Here is a 21,483-nt window from a genome sequence, read left to right as displayed (position 1 = left end):
ACCCAAACCCACTTATCTCACTGGATTACCGTGAAATGATCGGAAAAAATTACCTACTGAGAAATGACAGAGACCCCCCCACCCCCACTCCTCCCAACCTTAACCTATCCCCTCACCACCTGTCTATTTTTTTTAAAAAGTGAACTAAAATCCTTAACCAATTCAACCGAAAAAAGTGGTCATTTCTCATTAGATAATTTCTCCAAATAGCCATCTTGCTAGCTACATTTCCAGATTGAAAATTCCAAAGTTTTATTAATGCTGGATTTGTGAAATTCTCAAACTAATCGAAGCAAATGCTTATAAACAGTGGCCATTCAGAGTAAGTTCGACGTTATAATGGAAACCCAAAGCAGAATAGTGTTAGGCATGTAATAACCTCAATTTCATACATATTGTTTAGCGCTTCAAGTGCTTGGCGCTAGAACAGAGATGGCCCAGAGATTTACAAAATACTCTGGCCATCAACGAGTCTTCTCCTATGGGCTACTCACCATCGATGATTAATGAAGCTCTTTGAGTTGGTTTTTTCCCAAATTTGATGCGATACTCATTGATTGAATTTTCAATCTCCTGGAGTTTCTTCAGCGCATTGAGATAGGAGGTTTTCCTTTGTTTCTTCAGCTTTTTAATCTTGCAGATGTTCGGATCACTGGCCAAGCGTCGCGCTGCCTCTGTGATCTGCGACTGAATTGCAAATTCCCTCTCCAAGCGCTCCAGCTCAACCTCCTGTCAAATGAGAAAAAAAAAGTTGTAGTTTCTGGGAAATGAGTTCAAAGGGAGTGATTGAACAGGACCTACATTGTTTGCCGTTTATTTGATGAGTGTAAACATCAGTGCCATTTTACCTTAAGCTATATAGCAAACTCAATCCATAAGGCCCATGGCCGTCCGTTGTTATATGATATGATATATTGAATTTATATTGCGCCATACACAAGTGTTTCAGAGCGCGACGAGGCAACGGAGGAGAACAGGGGAGGACAAAACAACAATCTTACTAGGCCCAGTGACATTGAGAACACGCAAGTGCAAGGGTTAACATCTTCTCAAAGCCACAAGGTTTTCCCATGCAGTTTCTCGTGAGTAACTCTGGACATTAGCAATACGCACGCTCAAGCTCTTGACCAACAGAGTCAAACCCAAATTACAAAAAGGCCTCAACAGAAACAGCCACTGAATCCTGAACCAGGTTTTCGGAACACTTCCCCTTAAACACACTGGTGTGCTAACTCTGCTAAGAGCTTGAATTGTCAAAAATGTTGCACGACCATCTCCAGTACCTTGCAGAAAGGGTTAAAAATTAAATAAAATCCAAATTAGTTCAGATAGTTTGCTTTTTCTGTAAGGGAACCTAGATGATTGTGCTCTTAGCAGACAGGGTTAATGCTTTCCATCATAAGGCCTAGACGATAGGTTGGAGCCAGAAGAAGATTAATCCCATGGGGGGAGGTGGTGGTAGGGGGTGCTGGGTTCGCTTTTTTCTGCAGTATATTGAAAATACCCTGTGCTATAACTGGCCTAACATCTTAACTGCAGTCCTTACACCATCCTTCCTGTGCTCTAATGCCCACCCACTGCCACTGTGGTGTCCACATGCCCTTCAAACATGAAGATGTGGTCTCTTTACCACATCTCTCCCTTTTGCATATCACAGCTGCCTTCAACAGATAATCCATTTAGTCTCAGCCAACCATCCAACCTGCTTGGCTTCCTTCCGCAGAGTTACGCAGGCGATCCCTGGCAGCTCACTCCCGTACCAGCCCTAGCTAAATTGGCCTCCACACTCCCTTCATTCTCACCTATCCAGAGTGTGAGTTCCTCAATAGACATCACTTTCATTTCCAAAAAACAAACGTTGAAAATTCAAACCTAGGCTGTACCTCACAATACGAAAATATTGTATTTATTGTCTGTAGCCAGAGGAAAAACGTGCAGAATGTGCGTAACACCATGTTGGCCAATTTGCCGATGGCAAAGGGCACTTGAATATGCTGGCTAATTCCATCGCACCCACCACCTTCATTTTAATTCTCTGCGTTACTCCATAACAACCTGCATGCACGGTGTCACTCTGTTCCCTATAAGAACTAATCTGCACCCTTCAAAGGGTCCCTTGCCCCCCCACCCCAAAGCCAACCACAGGATGCCAACTCTGTCCATCTCCCATCCGATCGCACTTAAACCCCTCGCGGCTCCAAGCCCTGTTGCACTCAACACCCCTAACACTTCATCTGTGGCTCACCCATGAGCTCAAGCACTTACCCCCTGCCCTCTTCCTTGCTGCACTTGCACGTTCTAAATACTCACAAGGCACGGTAGGTTCGTCCTCTTTTTACTTTACCCCCCCCCCCCGTCTGCTCTTAATATTGTGTTTTTATGAACAACTGCAATGTACCTCCCATCCCTGCTCCCTCCCTCGCTGCCCTGTGGGCGCTTTGAAACAGCAGTGTCTGATTGTATAAGCGCCTAACAAGCAAACAATAAATAAACAAATCCTTTCCCATTCAAAACAAGTTAAAAATGCAAATTGCGGCCTTAATATATAGACCCTCCTGCTGTTACCTTGGCCAACTGTCCACTAAACCCTACTAACAAGCTTTGGACCTGGCACCAAACCCAAGCCAAGAGTCAGGAGGGGAGTGCCTGAAATGTTGCACGGCACATGAATGATGAATGATGATATAGCCACTGAACTGCCTTGCATCATATTCCTGCCGCCTCACCTTGCCCTAGAAAATCAGCCAATCAAACACAGACCTGCTTCCACTCCATTCTTCTGAGGCTGCTTTGATATTTCTAGAATCTAGACTGTGCTGCACAGCAACGTGAAGAGTGTTAGAGATAGTCACACTCAGAGACGTTGCTTCGGAGAGGGTGCTGAGGGGGCTATAGCCCCAGGTCTTTTGGCTGTAGCCCCGGATAGAAGCTTAGGGGCTACAACCAAAAGGCTAGCTAGCCCAGAGTCCTGACAGTCCCAACATTAGCGTAGCCCCGGATCTTTTCCAGTTCTAGCAACACCCCTGGTCACACTCTTTGGGGCCTGAGTGGTCCTCGCTTTCAAGGACACATGTTTATGAAAACGAAGAGTTGGAAGATCTGAAAGTTTGTGTGTGAGTGAGGTTGGGGTGGCTGGGACAAGAGATAGTGAGAAAGAGGATGATGGGAATTAAATGTTTGGAGGAGGAAGGATTTCAAAGGTGAGTTGGGTGCATCATTTCATAAAGGGCCTCCATTATCACAAAATGATCACTTGTCACAAAGTTGGGAGCTGGTGCATGGCAGTAGAAGAATGTAGCTGTACTTTGGGCAGCCCCCCTGACCCCCCACACACAATGGGAGAAGTATAGAAAATTGATACAAAGTTGCTGCAGCACAGAGGAGTATATAACAAAGTTCAGTTTGCTTTAGAAGACAGTACAGGAGGAGTGTTGGGTCTTCCACTCTTTAGCCACCCTGCTGTACTGCAATCAAGCTAGGGGCAATTTTGGGGACTTTCTGTACAAGGGCTCATGAGCTACCAACAGCACATCACCTCCCTCTTGCTCTTTTTCCCGCTCAGTCCTCCTAACTTACCCACCTCTCTCCTTGCTTTACAGATCCACCAGAGCGCCAAGAGACCGTGCAGGTGGCAACAGTACGCGGTATAAGAACCTTTCACATAATATTAGGCAGCAAGGCAGGCAAAGCAGGACCAAAGAGGGCAGCATGGCAGGAAAAGGCAGTAAAGCGAGACCCAACATAAGCATAGTGCCCCAAATAACACAGCAAAAGAGTGTCGGCCTTGACGGCGGCCATATTGGCATAATATCTATATTCGCGTGCCCCACCTTCAAAGTCATACTTCTGACCTGAGAAGGTTGAGTAGCACCAGCGGCTTCCGCAATGTCTTGAGACCAATCTCGACAGCCATATTGCACTGAGACTTGCGCAGCACATGAGCCTTTTGGCAACATTTGGAACCATCTTGGAACAGAATGTAATACTGCAGGTCTGCTGAACAGACGGTTTTAGTGTGTCGTGGGGAATTCAGAAAGGACCAGTTTAGTACCCGGTTAGACTTTTGTAAGCCGGTTTACACAGTGAACGTTAAGCACCATAGTAAGCGGGAAGGGGAGACTGTAAAGTTCCATAGAAAATACGATTGTTAACTTTTCTGCCCTGGAGAGCCTTTTGTGACGTAAGAACAAACATTAATAATAAAATTCACTAACATCAAATACACAAACTAAAAATACATGATAACTAACAAAAGAAGGGTGGAAGGTGGGTAATTGCATACTTGAACTAGAGTGGGGACCAAGTCTTAATGGGAAACAGTTTGCTTACACAAAATGGCGTATGGTTCCCACATCTTAATTGGTCTCCCTACTCTTAATTGTATTTGATCTCATTTTAAAGGCAGAGAATAAAAACTTGCCCACTTGCCAGGTCACCTTCGCAACCCCAACCACCGAGGAGAAATGGGTGGATATTCCAACTATATGTGTCTACCTTCAATAACCACAAACGTATCTTGTTGCAATGTCCTCTGTTGCCTGTACCGTGGCCAGAACACCCAAAAACGTGAACGATCTTCCAACTCTCCTTGGGAGTTGGGACACTTTGCATCTGCTGACAATTTCCATTTCTCCAAATTGCTCGCCAGAGGTAAGCCTGCTGGAATGGGTCTGCGCTATTGATATTGGACCGGGTGGGAACATTCCATAGGGACAAGGTTAGTTCCTTTTGGTCATTCAATCGTCAATATATGAAGCTTGGGAATTTAGGGGTGGTCCCCCAAGCAAAGATACTGCACTGCAGAGAACCCTACGCAAGAAAGTGATGTTAACCGACAGGCGAGAGTTGGCTTTGGAGAATTTTTTGGGAGCGTCTGGGGAGAAGCAGAGACCTGATGTTGGTATCTCCTTTGTGTTTCCTTGTTGGCAGGTTCAACTTCATCCGTAATCCTGTTCTTCAGGAGCTTTACTGAGTAACCCTCATTTTTGCAGTGCCGGGAGGTGGCGCGAGTTGCCTGATGGTCTATGTTGCTGCTGGCATTCTGGGGTGAAGACCTGCCGACGTCGAGTGCTGGTTATGCACACAGATTGCATGGACAGACCGCGGTGGGTTACAGGCGACTGTTTCGGCTGTCTGGCTAGCCTACGCTTGCAGTTCATGCTGGAGTCTGTGTGCTAAAAACTGAAGTATGTAAAGTGGTAGCGTCAAGATTAGGCATGTCACATCCGATCAGACACTGCGTTTCTTGCCGATGGAAGCCGCAAGCATGATCCAAATATTGTGAATGCTTCACGTCTTGCCAATTCAAAATAACAGGACGAATGACAGACATGGGTCGGATGCCAACGAGAAACTGGCACGGCTCTAATCCCTTCTCAAATATTCGGTGCATCTTGGCAGGCCGCGCTTCTGATGTCAGTGGCAAGTCAGCACTGTTTGAGTTGATGACTACCATTGAGGTTCCGTGTATGGCTGACTGTAACTTAACTTGAAGTGAAGTGAGTACTACTTCCAACAACTTGCAAAACTGGAAATTCCAAGTACAAACCGCTCAAGCGTAAACCAACCACAGCAAAGTCTGCATATTCTGGCAGATAGCTCAGCGAGTTGAGAACTTGCCTCAGGAATGGAGCCAGCCTGTACTACAAGTTCGAATCCTGGCTGGGCCAGCTGAGCCATTCCTCCTTGTGAGGTCCAAGAATAGAATACCTTCGCATTGAACAATAATTAAGATCTGTAATTACAGTGCTTAGAAGTAGGAGATATTTGGCATGAAGCGCTTTATAAAAACATGACCGTATCAATAATATCAAGATGGTGCTATGATTGACTCAAGAGGATGTCTTCCAGGCTTCAATGCGCAGCGGCGAAGCACTATATCCTGGCACGCAACTGATTTCTAGGAGCATTATGTGCCAAGAGAATTAGAGTATTTTTATGATCATTGTTTTCAAGCCACATGGTGTTATGAGTCCAGGTTCGGCCTGTCACGTGGGCGCCTAGTGGATTAAGGCACTAGGCAAAGCTTTCATACTACACATTCACTGCATAGTGGTCTTGCGTCAGCAGTACTTTTCCTGGGACAATTGACGTATTGTGCCCCCGCTGGGGTAACCCGACCGTAGACTGTGGAATAAGGAGAACAAGCACCACAAAGCCAATAGGGTTTTGGCTTTCGTGTGGGCATGTGATAGACATTGTCCAGAAACTGCCTTAATGGTTCTCCCTGGGCCAAAATGGCAACATCTGGAAAATGGCATTCGAATCTGTGTAATTCCTATACAAGAGACAAAACTGTTGGCTTTCCCAATAATTGGTTTTAATAGAAATTAAGTGCAAGTACAAATAATTGCTTAAAACTCAAGTGGCTGAAGGCACGCTTGCTTGAGATATTTGCATCACGCCAGATGCTAGTTTTACAGCTGCCATTACCCATTACCTTTAAGGAGAGTGTTTTTTAATACCATAGATATCCCCAAAAGGGCAACGATCTAGCTCAAAGCTATCTTGGGGCAGGGGACGCGGGGGTGTTGGGGAATGCATTGGGTGGGAACGGCCATTAGGGCAAGCTTGGTCCTGGGAGTACAATGGCTGGATTTAAAGCCAAACACCCACGGGCCATGTGTCCCTCTTCACCCCGCATCCCTACCAACCATCACTTCCCATGGCAAGAGTTTTAAGTTTGTAGGCAGTGGGTACAGTGCCACCTTATGGGCAGAACTATAAGAGAAGTGAGGGGGCGGAAGAAGCAAGAATATTAAATGGGGCTGTATATGGGGCGAGTCTCTGTGTAGTCGGCTGGTCCTCTCCCATCCACGAGGATTCAGATGCTACATTCAAAATTAACCCCTTAACTGCCAGGCTATTGGGCAAGTCTATGGGAAAAGGACAGGCATACTCGTCCTTGGCACTTAAAAATAACACGTTAGAGCTTTAATAATTCTATAAGCGTAAGGAATTCACTAGGGGGACACAACAGCTGCTAACTCGCAAATGTGTCTTTCTGGCAAGAGAGGAGCAGACAGAATGCATGCTTAGGACTACAGCATAGAGAACATGTTCCCCGTCACACAAACAAAGTGACACAAGACACAACCCCAGTATGTGCATGAAGCACAGCCGCATGCCTCGTTAATATGTGATGCCTAAACGCCTTCAGTAGAGCGCTGCCATCCAGGCTTCCCACCTCCCCGTTCCAAGCAAGATGGCGGCCATGAAATCTCTGTCACTGAGTCATTGGGGAAGAAGACTTAAGTGTAGTCAAATAATCTGCAGGTCTCCACAGCCTGCATGCCTACAGCCTCTTAGTTTACGTGACTGTGAGTCAACATCAGTTTAATCGTATGCTCTAAATGAGATTGTGCAAGGGTCAGGACCTCCGTTAGGCATGGCCTGTGGAAACGCCAAGCGTAATTGGTCATTTATGCTCAATACCCAGGGGTTTCGATGCGCGGACCCGGGGGTCAAAACTGTGTTGCTCCGTGTCGTCTTGCTTCCAAGGTGAGCACGTTGCCCCTGAGCTATCCTCCCAATAGGCATGTGTGTATGAGATTCATAAAGGGGAAATGTAGCTGGGAACCAGAGCAGCAGTTTCGCATGGGGGCACAGCCAGAGGGTATATGTACATGGGGCACAGCCAGAGGGTACGTGTAAGGTGGCAAGGGAAGCAAAGGAGCTGGAATGGATCAGGCAAGGGCAACTGGCGAAAGATGGAATATTATGGTTGGCCAGAGCGATCAGGATTTGGCAAGATGTACTAGGGGGGGGGGGGTGGTTATAGCCATGGTCTGCATTGAGAAACTAAATGCAGTGGTCGTTTCATTTCGATATGTAATTTAATCTCAAACCCAGATGCGATGTACTATTGCCACAAACAGCTGTGCATCCTGCAGGGCTGACGGGAGCAGGAAGCCCCGCGAGACAGGGGACTTTAGCAGCTCCCATGCCAACAGTTATTGACTTCACATGGACAGCGGTAAAACTGGCTGTAAACAAGGCCGGGGCCTTGAACGCGACAGTAGTCTCCAGCATACTCCCCTTCCTCTGGTTGCCCATTCTAGTACTGTCCAACATCCACACCCTATTTGCTAAAACATTTTAATTTTTTTTTAAATAAACAATGCGAACAATGGCTACCTCTGTGTTGCATATTTTGCATATGTGCACAAGCAAAAGAATAAGTTTGCTTCATTACGGTGTCTTTGCTAAATGCGCAAGCTTCAAAAACACACATTTGCATTGAGGAATGTGCTAATTGGTTGATGGAATGCCATTTCTAAGAGGAGGATAGCACCAAACAGGAAATTGAGCAAGCTCTCACCTCTCCTCTCGCCTGTAATTTCTCCTCGTCCAACTTGAAGGAAGTCCCAATTCTTCTGCGTACAACCGGCGGCTCCTCCCCCGGGTCCAAGGGATATTCTTTTGGCAGCTTCCCCGTGAGCTCCTGTAGACCCAATAGGATGGTGATTAGTGCGGCCCGAATGAAGGCCAACTCAACGGGCGATAAAGGATTGGCGGCTCGGAGAATGCTGACGCGGCACAAGGGGGACATCTGTTGTTCATATTGCAGCGTGCCTGCGTAGAGCAAGCACACTGGAGCCCTTGAGACACACATCCACACGTGTGTGTGAGTGGGTGTACGCCTAAGGGTCAGTTGCTTTGCTTTTTACTTCACAAGCTTGCCAAAGACAGACAAATGCTTTTTGTGCTGCACGGCTCTAGACCCTTGGGGTGCCTAACAGACAGAACATTTTCAATAGCTCAAATTATGCACTAGACTAGCCAGCTTTCATGACCAGCGCTCTCGGGGCACCAGTAAAAAATGTGGGAGGTTTGCAGCTCAATGGCCAGACCCTGAATGGACCAAACCTCCTGTGAAACATAGGCCGAGATTAATTGGAAACTCGAGCTATTGAGGAAAAAAAACTGCTGACTAAGAATTGAGAGTTATGAGCTTAAAGAGGAAAGGAAATGGTGAAGCAGTATGGCAGTCGAATGAAAACATTGGCAACAGAGCTAAGATTTGCTCACACCTAGATTGCATCATTGTACATATATCATTTCTGATAAAGGGACGCTAGCAACACTATACATGCATCACTAGCGCCAGAACCTTTGTTTGCATGACAGCCCATTAATAGCTAGTCGTTTAATAGCAGTTACCTATTACTTTTTTCCCACTCTGGTAAACCGGCCATTGGCTCGTGGCTTGTTGGACACTAACTCGGGGCAACGTTGCCTAACATTTTAGGGTGGAATAAGTTACCAAGTTACAATCAGAATTTGGCAACCTAGCTGCCGTAACTTCCATTATGTTGACAGTAAATATGTGTTGCAACGTCACTAAAATGAAGTTTCAGTGATAAAGACATATTCTGATTCTCCTGGCAAGATAGTCCCTTCAGAGTTCACAAATACTTATCTTGCAGGTCTTTGGAAGTGTTTCCTGGCCGGTCTCTAAACCACCACCCAGAGAAGACTGCAACACTAGAGGTAGGGCGGGCAGCAGGCCTGGAAGGCGCAAGTGCCAGGGCAGGTAAGTGGTTTGTGGGAGGGTGGGTTCGAGGAGGGAAGGGTGTTTTGGAAGGCGTACAGCATGGAGGGAGCGCGACAAGGAGGGTTTTGGCAGGGCAGGGTGGGAGCAAAGAGACAAGGGGGACAAGAGGTGGCGGGTGAGGCCAGGGTGGTTTGAGGAGCTTGGCGTGGGGGTTGAGAGAGGCAAACTGCCCCTTGTTGGATACCAGTGCATGGGCAGAATAAAAATGTCAGTCTTTTGTAGGAGTAGCCTCTAACGGGCATGGGATGTTGACCTAACACCCTGAAAACACCGGGCACAGTTGGCTGCAAGCGATAACCTGGTTTAAAAACATTGGCGGAAACGGCAGCCAGAGCTAAGTCGCTGAGTGTATGAAGTTCCAGTTAGGCGGTGGAGTCTCAACATGTTTGGTTAAAATGGTTCTGATCATTGTACACCAAATTCCTCCCCTTATGCCCTTTCTCGTGTGCACGTTTCATGTTTGTTTGTTTGTTTGTTTTATTCACTTATAATGCGCACCAGACCCGAAGGTAACCGGGCGCAGCAGTACAGAAAATGCGAAGCTTAGGTTGCAGGGTGGGGTCATGGGATACATACACTGTACAAATACAAAATACAAATATAGAATGCAAAATATCACGGAAAGGCAGCAATTGCGGTTTACATGCAGAATAAATACAAAATATGATCAAGACAGTCTATGTACAGGTACTGTGTGGGCGAAAGCTCAACGGTCAGGTGGGCAAAGTGGGTGGGACCATAAGATCATGATGAAATGTATGTTCTGGGGTGGGGTGAAGGATAAGTGGGCGCCGGTAGGCTATTCATTGGCAGTCCTTAGCAGATTGATGTAGTTATTTCTGAATTTAGGGAAGGGCTGTGCCTTGCGTAGGGGATTAGGCAATGAGTTCCATAATTGAGCTGCTTGCACCGGGAAGCTACTACCCCCCGCCTTAGATAACCTGAATCTCGGAATGATGAGGCTGTTGGCATTTGCAGTTCTGGCAGGGCGCGAGTGATGTCTTATTGTGAGTTTGTTGCGGAGATAGCTTGGTGCTGCATTGTTCAGGGCTTTATGAACTAGGGATGCAACTTTAAGGTGGATTTTGTTTTGGGAGGACAACCATTTGTTTTGACGCCTAATGTTTGAAATATGTGATCTTTTAGGTACACCAAGGGCGGCTCGTAGGGCATTGTTTTGAAGAATTTGCAGTCGGTGGGTAATGGATTTATTTGCTCCAATGTAGAGGGCATTACAATAATCAAGCCTCGAAAGGATTAATGCTCTCGCTAGGATAAGGCAGTTGTGATCGGAGAGAAAGTGCTTGCCTGCTCTAATGAGCTTGCATGTGTAGGCGGTGGCAGATGCCAATGACTTCACCTGCTTGTCAAAAGAGAGGGTGGCATCCAGATAGAAGCCAAGTGTCTTCACATCTTTGGAAACCTTGATGATGTTCCCGTCAATTTCAAATGATGTATAGTCCTGACTGAGTTTCTGTATGTTAGAATGTGTCCCTAGGATGAGCAACTCTGTTTTGTCATCGTTCAGGCATAGACCGTGGGTTGCCATCCATGCCTGGACGATGATATACACCCTATTCACCAAGGCCAAATCCTTGTTGTAGTCCCCGGAAAGTGGGAGGAGAATCTGGGTGTCATCTGCATAGTTGGTGTAGGTGATACCAAGATGGTCCAGAACATCAAAAAGGGGCTTAGTGAATATGTTGTAGAGAGTCGGGGAGACGCATGAGCCCTGAGGGACTCCACAACGGATGGGGATTGGGTCCGCCGCTGCCGAAGGGGAGAACACCCTCATGGTTCTATCACTGAGGAAGGATTCAATCCACGATATGGCCTCCTTGGAGAAATGTGCGGCTGAGTCTAAATGGCTACAAAGTACTCCATGGTCTACAAGGTCGAATGCCGCCGAGAGGTCCAGCAGCAAGAGGAGAGCCATTTTACCTTTATCTCTTATTTCATCTATTTGTGCCTTTAGGTCAATAAGGGCAGTCTCTGTACCATGTTGTGGACGGAATCCTGATTGGCGCTCTCCTAAAAGTTTATGTTGTTCCAGGAAACTTTGGATTTGATTGTAGGCGATTTTATCCAGGATTTTGAGCAGGAAGGGGACTGTTGTAATGGGGCGGTAGTTTGTGGGTATAAGAGGGTCTAGCGTTTGCTTTTTAAGCAATGGTAGTACCCAGGATTGTTTTAAGTTGGTGGGTACCGTGCCGGACGTGAATGAGGAGTTGACGAGTTTGGCAATAAACGGGGAGAGGTCTCTAGCTGCGTCTTTTATAAGCTGGGCAGGGCAAAAATCGTCCTGGCAGTTAGACGGCTTAAGAGAGAGGATGACTTTCTCCACCTCGAGAATCGATGTTTTGGAAAACATAAACCGTGTGGCTGTGACCTGGGTCTTTGGGGTATGGTCTGTAATGAGGTTGTTAGTCTTGGGATGATGAGTAAGGGAGGCTTTCTTTTTAGTTATTTTTGTCTGGAGTAGGGAGATTTTGTTGGATAGGGCTAGCTGAATGTTGGAGCACCAAGTTTTGTCTTTGATGCAAGTGTCCGGAATGGGGATGGGTGACTCTAGTTCTTTGAGGATGGTGAAAAGTTCCCTCATGCTTGAATTGGCGTTGGAGATCCGCTTATTAAAGGAGTTCTGTTTGGCCAGATGGATTTCTTTTTTATATTGGGAGGAGATTTTTGTTAGTTTCATTTTATGGTCTACTGAAGGGGTGAGCCTCCAAGCTGTTTCGCAGCTCCTCTTAAGTAGTCGCAGATCCTTTAGTTCGGGGGTAAACCATTTATTTAGGTGAGATTTGGGTTTACTTTTTCTAAGTTTCAAGGGTGCGATGTTGTCGAGGGTAGTTAGCATAATTTTGTTGTACTCGTTGACTAGTGTTTCTGGGTCTAGATGATCTGCTAATCCGTTAAGTGTAGGTAGAATGGCCGGGATCACTTTGTCTCTGGTGATGCTCTTTTTGTTTCTTGTTGGGCAAGGCGGGGCCATGATGGAGGCTGGTGAAGGTGGTCTGGAGGTAGATAGTTCAAATGACAGGAAGAAGTGGTCTGTCCAAGGTTGAGGGATAATAGCTTTGATATTGGCCGTGCAATTGTAGTCTACTAGCCAATCAAGGATTCTTCCCTTATTATGTGTAGGTTCAAGAGTTTTTTGCGTCATGCCCAGATTTGAAAGGGAATTGGCAATAATGGTGGCATTTTTATCTGAAGGGTCATTGAAACCCAGATTGAAGTCTCCTAGGACGAGTAGTTGTGAAGAGGTTTTAAGGTTGTTGGAGAGTAAATTATGTAGATCCTCCTCGAAGGTCCCTAAGGGTCCAGGTGGTCTGTAGATGAGGTGGATCGTCAAGGTTTGGGAGCTAGCTAGTGGAAGTTTGATAGTGAGTGATTCACATGAGTCAGCTGCTATTGTAGGTGAGATTCTCATATCTAAGCTGGTCTTAGCGATGATGGCAATGCCACCGCCGCGCGTGTTGGTTCTATCTTGCCTGAATATAGTAAAGTCTTCTGGGATGGCTAAGGAGAGTAGGGGTCCTGCTGCGTTGTGCAGCCAGGACTCGGTGATGGCGATGAAGTCCAGATTGTCAAGCACTATCAGATCGCAGATATCTGTGGCATGTGCTATCAGGGATCTTGCATTTATTAGTCCTCCTTTAAGTAGGTGGTATGACGGATGAGGTGGTACAGTTTTGGTCTGGGTAGTGGGAGGAAGTCTCCTGTTTTTTGGGGGGACGTTGGTGTTGGGCTTCTGGGTATTGGATCTTTTGTTGTTGGGAGGTAGGGTTCTGGTCAGAGGCTCATAAAGTTTCGAGAGTCTAGCTCTGATCCTAGAGTTTCGACAGAGTAGACTACATGGGTTGCTGGGAAGCTCGGATAGGGGATTCACTTTGCAATGCAAAACAACCCATGTCCTGATGTGCCTAGATATTGACAGTGAAGCCTGCAAAATGCTCATTAAGGGGTGCAGCAAATTATCGACTGTAGAAGTGAGGGGATCACTTGGTTTTTATGCTAAATCTTTGCAACAGAACCAAAAACGGTGTGATTCTGGACCAATCGCTTTAACCCCCTACCTCAGCTATTGAATGACAACACTGGGCACTCCAGTAGTAATCTTGTGTAGATAATGATTTGATAATGAGTTATTTATATAGCGCCTTAATCCAAAGCGCTTTACAGAGCACACATTTACATACAATATCACCCATCCGAAATTGGTACTCATTTATCGACCTCGGAAGGATGAAAGGCTGAGTTGGCCTTGCCAGCTTTCGAACCTGGGACCTGCAGATCACGCTCAGATCGCAGCAGCGAGCGCTCAACCCACTGAGCTACCTTACCGGCTACACATATACACAGGGAAAAACTGGACCAATCAGTGGATAATAGTAAGCCTCACCTACAAACCACAGAGCCTTCTTCTGCTGCTGCTTACCGCTTGGTCACCTAAAAACATATTGCAAGCGACAGCCAATGTATCCAAGCTATGTTTTGTTTACAAATCTAAAATATCTCCTGCCTCTATAAAGTTAATAACCTACTGACCATTAAAGCGTTGTGGCATTGCTCTAAAAAGAGGAGAATCAATCAAAACACTGTCTAATTTCTGCATTTATGGTCAATAACCTATACAAATATCTCGTTCTGTTTAAATGAATGGCTTCCACTCCAGTAAGATAATCGGAGCGGGGAAAAGTCAAGGCGTACAAGCTTACGTCCATGCCAATAAACACTGACTCCCAGAAGCCCCCTAATCCGTGTGGTATGCGACAGATCGAAAGCATGCATGGTAAAGGAATGTGGGGTTCCTACCGCTTCCCGCACACAGAGCTTCTTGAGTTCCTCCAGCCGCTGTCGCAGGGTCTCCTCCAGCGCTTCCTGGCGCGCTCTCAGGGCAGCCAGCATGTCCTTCCTGGCGGACTGAGAACTGTCCGACTCTTGGGAACCTGTCAACAAACAAAGAGTACGTGAGGCCAGCGGACGACGGACCCAGCGAACATCTGGGCTGGAGAAGCATCAACAAATGCTCATTAAAGCCTCAAGTCTTGAGTAATGCATTGCAGGCGACGAGGGAAGGAAGCTAGCCTTGCACAAATACACATTCATGGCAGGTTTCAGGCTGGATACCATACAAGACACCTGGACATCGGCTGCGTGCCCAGCAGTCACGCTATCCGATTTCATTCATGAACGAACCAAGCGAGCTTGCTTCCATCTCCTGCCAACATCCATTTCCCTGCAGTGGTTAAAGGGGTATAACGCGTGTGCACGCTAGCATACAACCTGCCGCTCCACCAGCTGCTAACAGAAAAACACAAACATTCGGACACAAAAGTTCAGAATAGACTGCAGGTTTATAATTGTACAATAGCTGTGACGGCCAAGGTGTTGGCCTGGAGGGGTAGAGCTTCTCCCAGGCCACTTCTAAAGGTTTATCTGTGCAGGTACTAGCATAATTAACCTAAAAACATTTGACCTAAAACATTATATCTAATGTTTTTGACCTTTTTTTCTGTCAAATTGAATTAAATATATATATGGGGTGGGTAAGGGTATAGGTTAGGTTGCGGGGAAGTGGGGGGGAAGGTTTATGAGGGGTCGCCTCCCCAGCATTTTAGACCAAAAAAAGTTCAATAAATTCGATCAAATGTGATGAGGTCAAAAAGACCCAAACCTTTGTGCATACATTCTATTTGATTCTATTAAATGTTTGCAAAGCGGTGGCTCGCCGGCAGGCCTCAAGGCGCTGGAAACTGGAGAGCTCTGGCACGCTCCTTGTATGGAATACACTTTGTTTATAGGGTATTGAGCGTGGCGCTCATGAGCCAGAACTCTCGACATGTTTTTCTCAATACATTTTCCTTGTATTTGTTGGTATCTAAAGAATGTAGACGACACACGTTTCACCCAACCTCTGCTTTCTCAAGGCCAATTGATTTCATGTTTAGCCTTGAGAAAGCGCAGCTTGCATGAAACAAGTGTTGGCTGTGTTTGGGAACAAATTAATGCAAAACCCAATAAGGGTGCAAGGGTGTTTAAAAGCCACCACTTTCTTTAAAAGGGAACCTAGAATTGCCTGTATTTTTCAATAGCCGGAATGCTGTTTCCTGCTGACTCTAGCCACATACGTACAGCAATTCCTTCAAATTTCATCCGCCTACTGGAGGGCACCAAATCAAATGTTCCGCCGCAGCAAAAAGGGATGTCCGGTCCCCTAGTGCTACGGCAGTACTCGCTGTGGAACTCAAAGATAGCCATTTTAATTAAAGGTTTCTCGCAAAAGCCGTGGGCTATTTAGGGGAATCGGAGAAGAAACCTTATTCTTCAAGGGTGCCCCAAAAAGTATTCCCAACATCTTCAAAAGACGCAGTAAAATACTAATCTAAGGCCAGAAAAATGTACCAAATATTTACTACAAAGAAACACTCTGAAAGACTATTACATCTAAGGTCTGGGTACCCTTTGACAAGAAACAAAAAGGCCAACTCTCGAACAAGCCTTGGTGCTCCGAGACAACTATGGCCATGATTCATGGAACGTTTTCCTATGGGACTGCGCCATTATAAAACACTTCCATGAATCAGGCCCTATGTTGATGATTTTGCACAATTTGAAAACACACAAACACAACGGGACCATAAATGGGAAATTTACATTGCATGAAGAAGGAAGGAAATAAGAGGTTCAACAAAGAGGATATAATTAGCAATAATTAGTCCGGCTATCAATGGATGCAATGAGGCGACAATGCAATGTCGAAGCATGAAACCGGTGCAGCAACAGACACTTTAAGAGCAGGAGAGCAGCACGTCTTTATTTATTTTTTATAACACAATACCGGAGTTCGGTTTCTAGTGCGGATCGGATTCGAAGCTCTGTTGCTCTGCACAATGCTACCAAGACCCTTTGGGCAAAGCACACAGACTCACACTCACACTCTCTCTCACTCTCTCTCACACACACACACTTTCACACACACACTCACACTCACTCTCACCCTCTCACTCTCACTCTCTCACACTCTCTCACACACACACACACTCTCTCACACACACACACTCACACACACACACTCTCACACTCTCTCTCTCTCACTCTCACTCTCTCACACACACTCTCTCACACACACACACACTCACACTCTCACACACACACACTCTCACACTCTCTCTCTCTCACTCTCACACTCTCACACTCTCACACACACACACTCTCTCTCTCTCCTGGACAAGCCATTGGTCTTTAGAGGAAATTTTTCAAAGGTGTAGAGGCTGGGGATGTGCAGCAAATGGACATGTAAAGAGGGGCTGCCCAGTGGAAGCATCGCTGCCATATTGTCCATGTACCGGTTACATGATGTTACTGTAACGTTTTCCTAAAGAAGCCCAACTTTAAAGCAAGGTCATTAAATAATATTTAAACCCTTAACCGAAAATGATTGGCAGTTTATAACCTTTTGACAAGAATTCAAAGCATTTGAGAATGCTTCCTGATAGTAATGAAGCATCTTTTTGCTCTACTCTATCGAAGCATCCTGCCATGACAGTAGAATTGCTTTTTTCAGAGAATGCCTGCATAGGAGAGAGGGATTTACCCCCGCACACCCTTTTCCAGGTACCATTTGGATACAGGGTGCATTTTCCCCACTTTTACCTGCATTCTGATGACCATTCCCATTGCTATCACTTTCCACCCAAGTAGACAGCGCCACCGCTTCCTTGCCCAGTAATGGAGGAAGAGTGAAATTGTTTAGTTATGTAACATGTTGGTTTTTAAAACAAAGTCATCTTGTAATACAATTCTCTTTGGATGCGTCTTCCTTCTGCATACACCAACAGTTAGAAACCATGACTGACAATTGTATTGGGGCTAGGGTTTGCCGTTCAGAAACCTGCGAATGTGTCACGAATGACCTGCCAGACTGGTGTGGCAAAGAGCCATCAAGGATGCGAGAACTCCCCACCTTTTCTGGAAGGCGTACTCAACTTCTCGAGTCCAAGGCTGCTTTGAGATCTTCGAAGGTGAAGAACAAACTCCTGGCTTTGACCTGAATGCAGTCTGACACGTGGTGTTCCAGAACTTCAATAAATCGCACAGACACGTTCTGAATCCAGTTACAGATTCAAGAGGTACAGTAGAAAACTCGCTTATTACATGTGTAATCCCCCTGTACATTGTTCTGCTTTTTCTAGGTTTTGGACCTTGTTTTTCTCCCAGCCAGGCTTAATTCGAAGCCAGCAGAGTGTGGCTCTGTTTTTGTGTCCTCCGCCTTAAGAGTACTTATGAACCCTAAGCCAGAGGTACCCATAACGTACCCCATCATGTCCCAGAAAGGTATCCCTTCTCTGTTAGTCAGGTGTCTAATCCGGTGGTGACTTTTTTTGCCGATGTACTATGGTACCACATGATGGAATCCATTTTGTTACCTGGCAGGGTACTTTTTCACCCACTCCTCCATTTGCCAAATATGAGTTTGTCTGTTTGCCTCGTATATCCGACGGGGTCACGTGACTGTCCCTTGTCCCTCTGTGTGTTCAACAAGGTGCAAAGTTTTGGCACCGTGGGTGTGAGGCACAACGCGGTCAGTTTGGGGGAGGAGGGGCGGTGTAGTAATGAGTTCTGACTGGCAGCTGCTGGACTGGCACAGTGGATTCACTACCTTTGTGAGAGCCCTTCCTGGGTGCAGTAGGGTTTTTGGAGGGATGGCTTTCCATTGGTTGACCACCCCCAAACCCGGTTTGATTCATTCTTGGTGTAGGATTGGGTGCTGTGCTCGCTCATTAGATTAAAGTAGACCGCCCTTTTCCAGTTGCCTTGTCTACTGGTGCAATTCTGTACCTTGAAATCTACTCCTGCTGGAGAATGGACCAAAAATCTGCACCAGAATCCTTTGACACTCCACCAAATCCGGCAGCGAAACTCTGCCTCTCCAGAAGACCGAAAAGGAACCAATCGCAGCGTTCCATCACCCGATCCAGTGGAGACAAATCTTGGCCGAAGGCCTCCTCCCTCTGAAGCACTGGCCTTCACTGCGAGGACTTTGAAGAGTGTGCCGAACAGACCAGGGTCCCTTCATCCCAGGACATCAGGCATGCACACTGGTGTCATCTCTCTAGTCTGAGAAACTCCAGGGGTCCGTGCTACTCCTTGTCCAGCAATGGCACCAACAAACTCACCTCCCAGTCTTTTTTTCACAGCTGGTGCCTCTCCAGTGAGGCTTCACAAGCTTTTCTCCCAACAATCATTCTTACCTGGGATCTTCTTGAGGCGTCCCCAGCCTCGGAAGACCAATCCTGTGTGCAAGGACCGTGTGGGGAACTTGCATCGACGATAACCACTGACCGCAGCGTCTCTGCCTTTCTTCACATATGACTCAGACCCTTGACCCGGGAACCACTGAATTGCCAATTGCTCTTCCTGTGGGTCTTGGGAATCCTCTGGCACTATTCTCCTATCACTGAAATGTAAGGTGGCCCCAAACAACATCCAACTACCCCTGTAAGGTACGACGTTGCATCGACCGTGTTTTTTTCAATTCGTTTTGTTGCTGAGAAAAATAATAGAAAATGATGGGGGTTGGAGGAATAAGGAATGGGGGAGAAGGGTTGGGAGAAACACCCCCAAAAAAGTTTTTCCATGAGTTTTTTCATCAAAAAACTTTTGGCAAAAAACTCATTGAAACAAAAACTGGCGATTTAGGAACATGGAACACTCTGAAAAACAGCAAACAGTTGCTGCCAAACGTCTTTTCTGACCCAGGGTATTTCTCTATAGACGCTTCAGGCATGGGCGTGATTTTAGAGGGGGACAGGGGTGTTTGTCCCCCCCAACTTTCATGGCACACCATTTTGTCCCCATTCATTTGGCTGGGGCACCTTTTCTTCAGATGTCATGTCCCCCCCAACATTTTCAGCAAAGTTACTCCACTGGCTTCAGGCACTGGTAACAAGCCCATTCTTCGCTAGTTTCTTCATCCCTGGTCCTCCGTTTTCATCACAAAGGGGCTTCTGTGGGCTCCACCCCACCAGAACTCCAGCAATTAATCTTTAGGGCACTTTCGCAGAAGGTAACCTTTTCTCACCAAAGACTGCCCCAAATATGCACAACTGGTCCCCTCGGTTCCTTCATAATTGTTTGGCCTAGGTAAGAGGAGTGTGTTGCTTACCTGTTACTTTCTAGGAAAGACTCTTCGCTGAGCTCTGAAAACTCTTGGAATGCTCTGCCACTCAACATCAGAACTGACCAATCCTATTACAGCTTTAGGCGAAACACTCTCACCTGGTTACGATCCAACGACCCCCATGACTGAACCTCGCCCTGCTCACTAACAGCCCCTAGCCAACCTATCTGTATATATGTACATAAACTGACCCGCCGAAATGTAAATTACTGTATGTATATTTGTATATATGCCCTCTCAACAGATTCTACGTAATGTAATGATCTGCTTCCTACTCAATTGTGCCTTACCTTGTAACTAAGCTTTTAAGTAATCTTATCTTCCTGTTCTCTGTTGCGCCCTGTTACCTCTGGGTTTTGCGCGCCATATTAAATAAACAAACTCTTCTTGAAAATATCACTTGTTTGGTGCATTGTTGCACACCTTTGCTTTACAAAATGTACTTACCTGTAAGTGCAGTGATTGACCTCTTGCCTTTTTTTAAATATAGTGTTTGGGCATTCTGTCATTTGGTATTTGAAAGTATGTCCTGTACCTATGAATCCGCCACCATTCCTCTTCCCGGGAGTTGGGCCTGCCCCATTACCACTTACAGTGCCTGGTGCGCTTGAGGGAGTCTAGTACCCCAAAGTCAGGAAGATGAACATAAATATCCTGACCACAGGGCTTATGGAAAAGCTCCCTAACAGGAGCATTGAATTATTTGTGTCACTGTAAAGATTTTGGCTGGACCCAGAGTTACGTAAATTCTTACTCCACTACTTCTGAAAGGCAACCTGCACTAGGCCAGCCAATGCTTGCCTAGAAAATATGTGCTCTAATGAAACAAAAGCCGAAAAAGCATCACCAGTACATATAGGGGTGACGTCTTGTAGCGATCAATCCATTGTACGCACCCCTTGAGGCCTGAATACGTTTCTGAGCACTGAAATAAATGGTGTTGTTCTTTAAAGGTACTCAATGTATTGGCGAAGTGGTAGAAGTGTACCGAAAAAAGTAGTGGAACTGTGGTCTCGGCAGGGGAGAGGGTAGGCGGAAGCATAGTGCAACATGTGACAGTGTTTTGCGGCCGGGGCAGTGCAATAGTCAACGTGACTAGTAACCGAGGCTCCTATTAGAAATGTACACCTGCACAGGGACATGAATGGACACATACTCTGTAGAATGTTGAATATGGTCGTAAAGAGTAGAGGAATGGTAAACAGAACAAAATAAAAGTAGTGGAACACTGCTCCTGACCGTTCCCACTCACTTCGATCACTGGTGTTGGGCTCAAAAGGTTGAGCTTAAGAACAGGATTTCAACTTGAGATCAGGCTGGTCTCCATGTTGTAGGTGAGCGCTTAACAGGTGATCTATCCCTTTCGGGCAAGGTAAGCATGGCCTCATTCAGCCCCCTCAGTTTGTCCCATCCCATGAAATGTTTGATTTGCACAGCCTGTGCCTCATTGGCTTGTAGCACAACATGTACAAACAGGAAACGCAAGCCTACAAGTACCAGAATGCAAAGATTAAAACCAGGAGTGGGCGATCTACTCGCACCTGGCATAGGGCTACTTTAGAGGTTTGGTTACTACAGCAACAGTTCACAAACAGGCCATCTCTCAGTGGAAAACCTTTAAATTGATCTGTGCACCAAATCCACCCCTTTCAAGATGGCCGGGAAAGCCGGCACAGCCTATACTACTGCCGTCCTCCTGCGTTCATTCATAAGCCGTTCACGTCTCCAGCAGCTGGTTGTGATT

The 21,483-nt window shown here is 46.3% G+C and overlaps 1 protein-coding gene across 9 annotated transcripts in view; it reads right to left on the bottom strand.

Moving 5' to 3' along the window:
* FRMD4A (FERM domain containing 4A) overlaps positions 1–21,483 on the bottom strand; it is an 897,536-nt gene that overhangs the window by 56,987 nt on the left and 819,066 nt on the right. For all 9 annotated transcript variants that reach the window (XM_069627926.1, XM_069627924.1, XM_069627927.1 and 6 more), the window contains exons 15-17: positions 14,372–14,505; positions 8,321–8,443; positions 495–729 (exon numbers count right to left, since the gene is read on the bottom strand). In XM_069627926.1, coding sequence (XP_069484027.1) covers positions 495–729; positions 8,321–8,443; positions 14,372–14,505 — 492 coding nt within the window. The remainder of the gene's footprint in view (positions 1–494; positions 730–8,320; positions 8,444–14,371; positions 14,506–21,483) is intronic.

This window comes from Ambystoma mexicanum, chromosome 12, assembly GCF_040938575.1.
Source record: "Ambystoma mexicanum isolate Mex_15411 chromosome 12, UKY_AmexF1_1, whole genome shotgun sequence".
Taxonomy (NCBI): domain Eukaryota; kingdom Metazoa; phylum Chordata; class Amphibia; order Caudata; family Ambystomatidae; genus Ambystoma; species Ambystoma mexicanum.
Note: the sequence above shows the minus strand (reverse complement) of the source record. Positions and strands in the feature narration are given on the sequence as shown.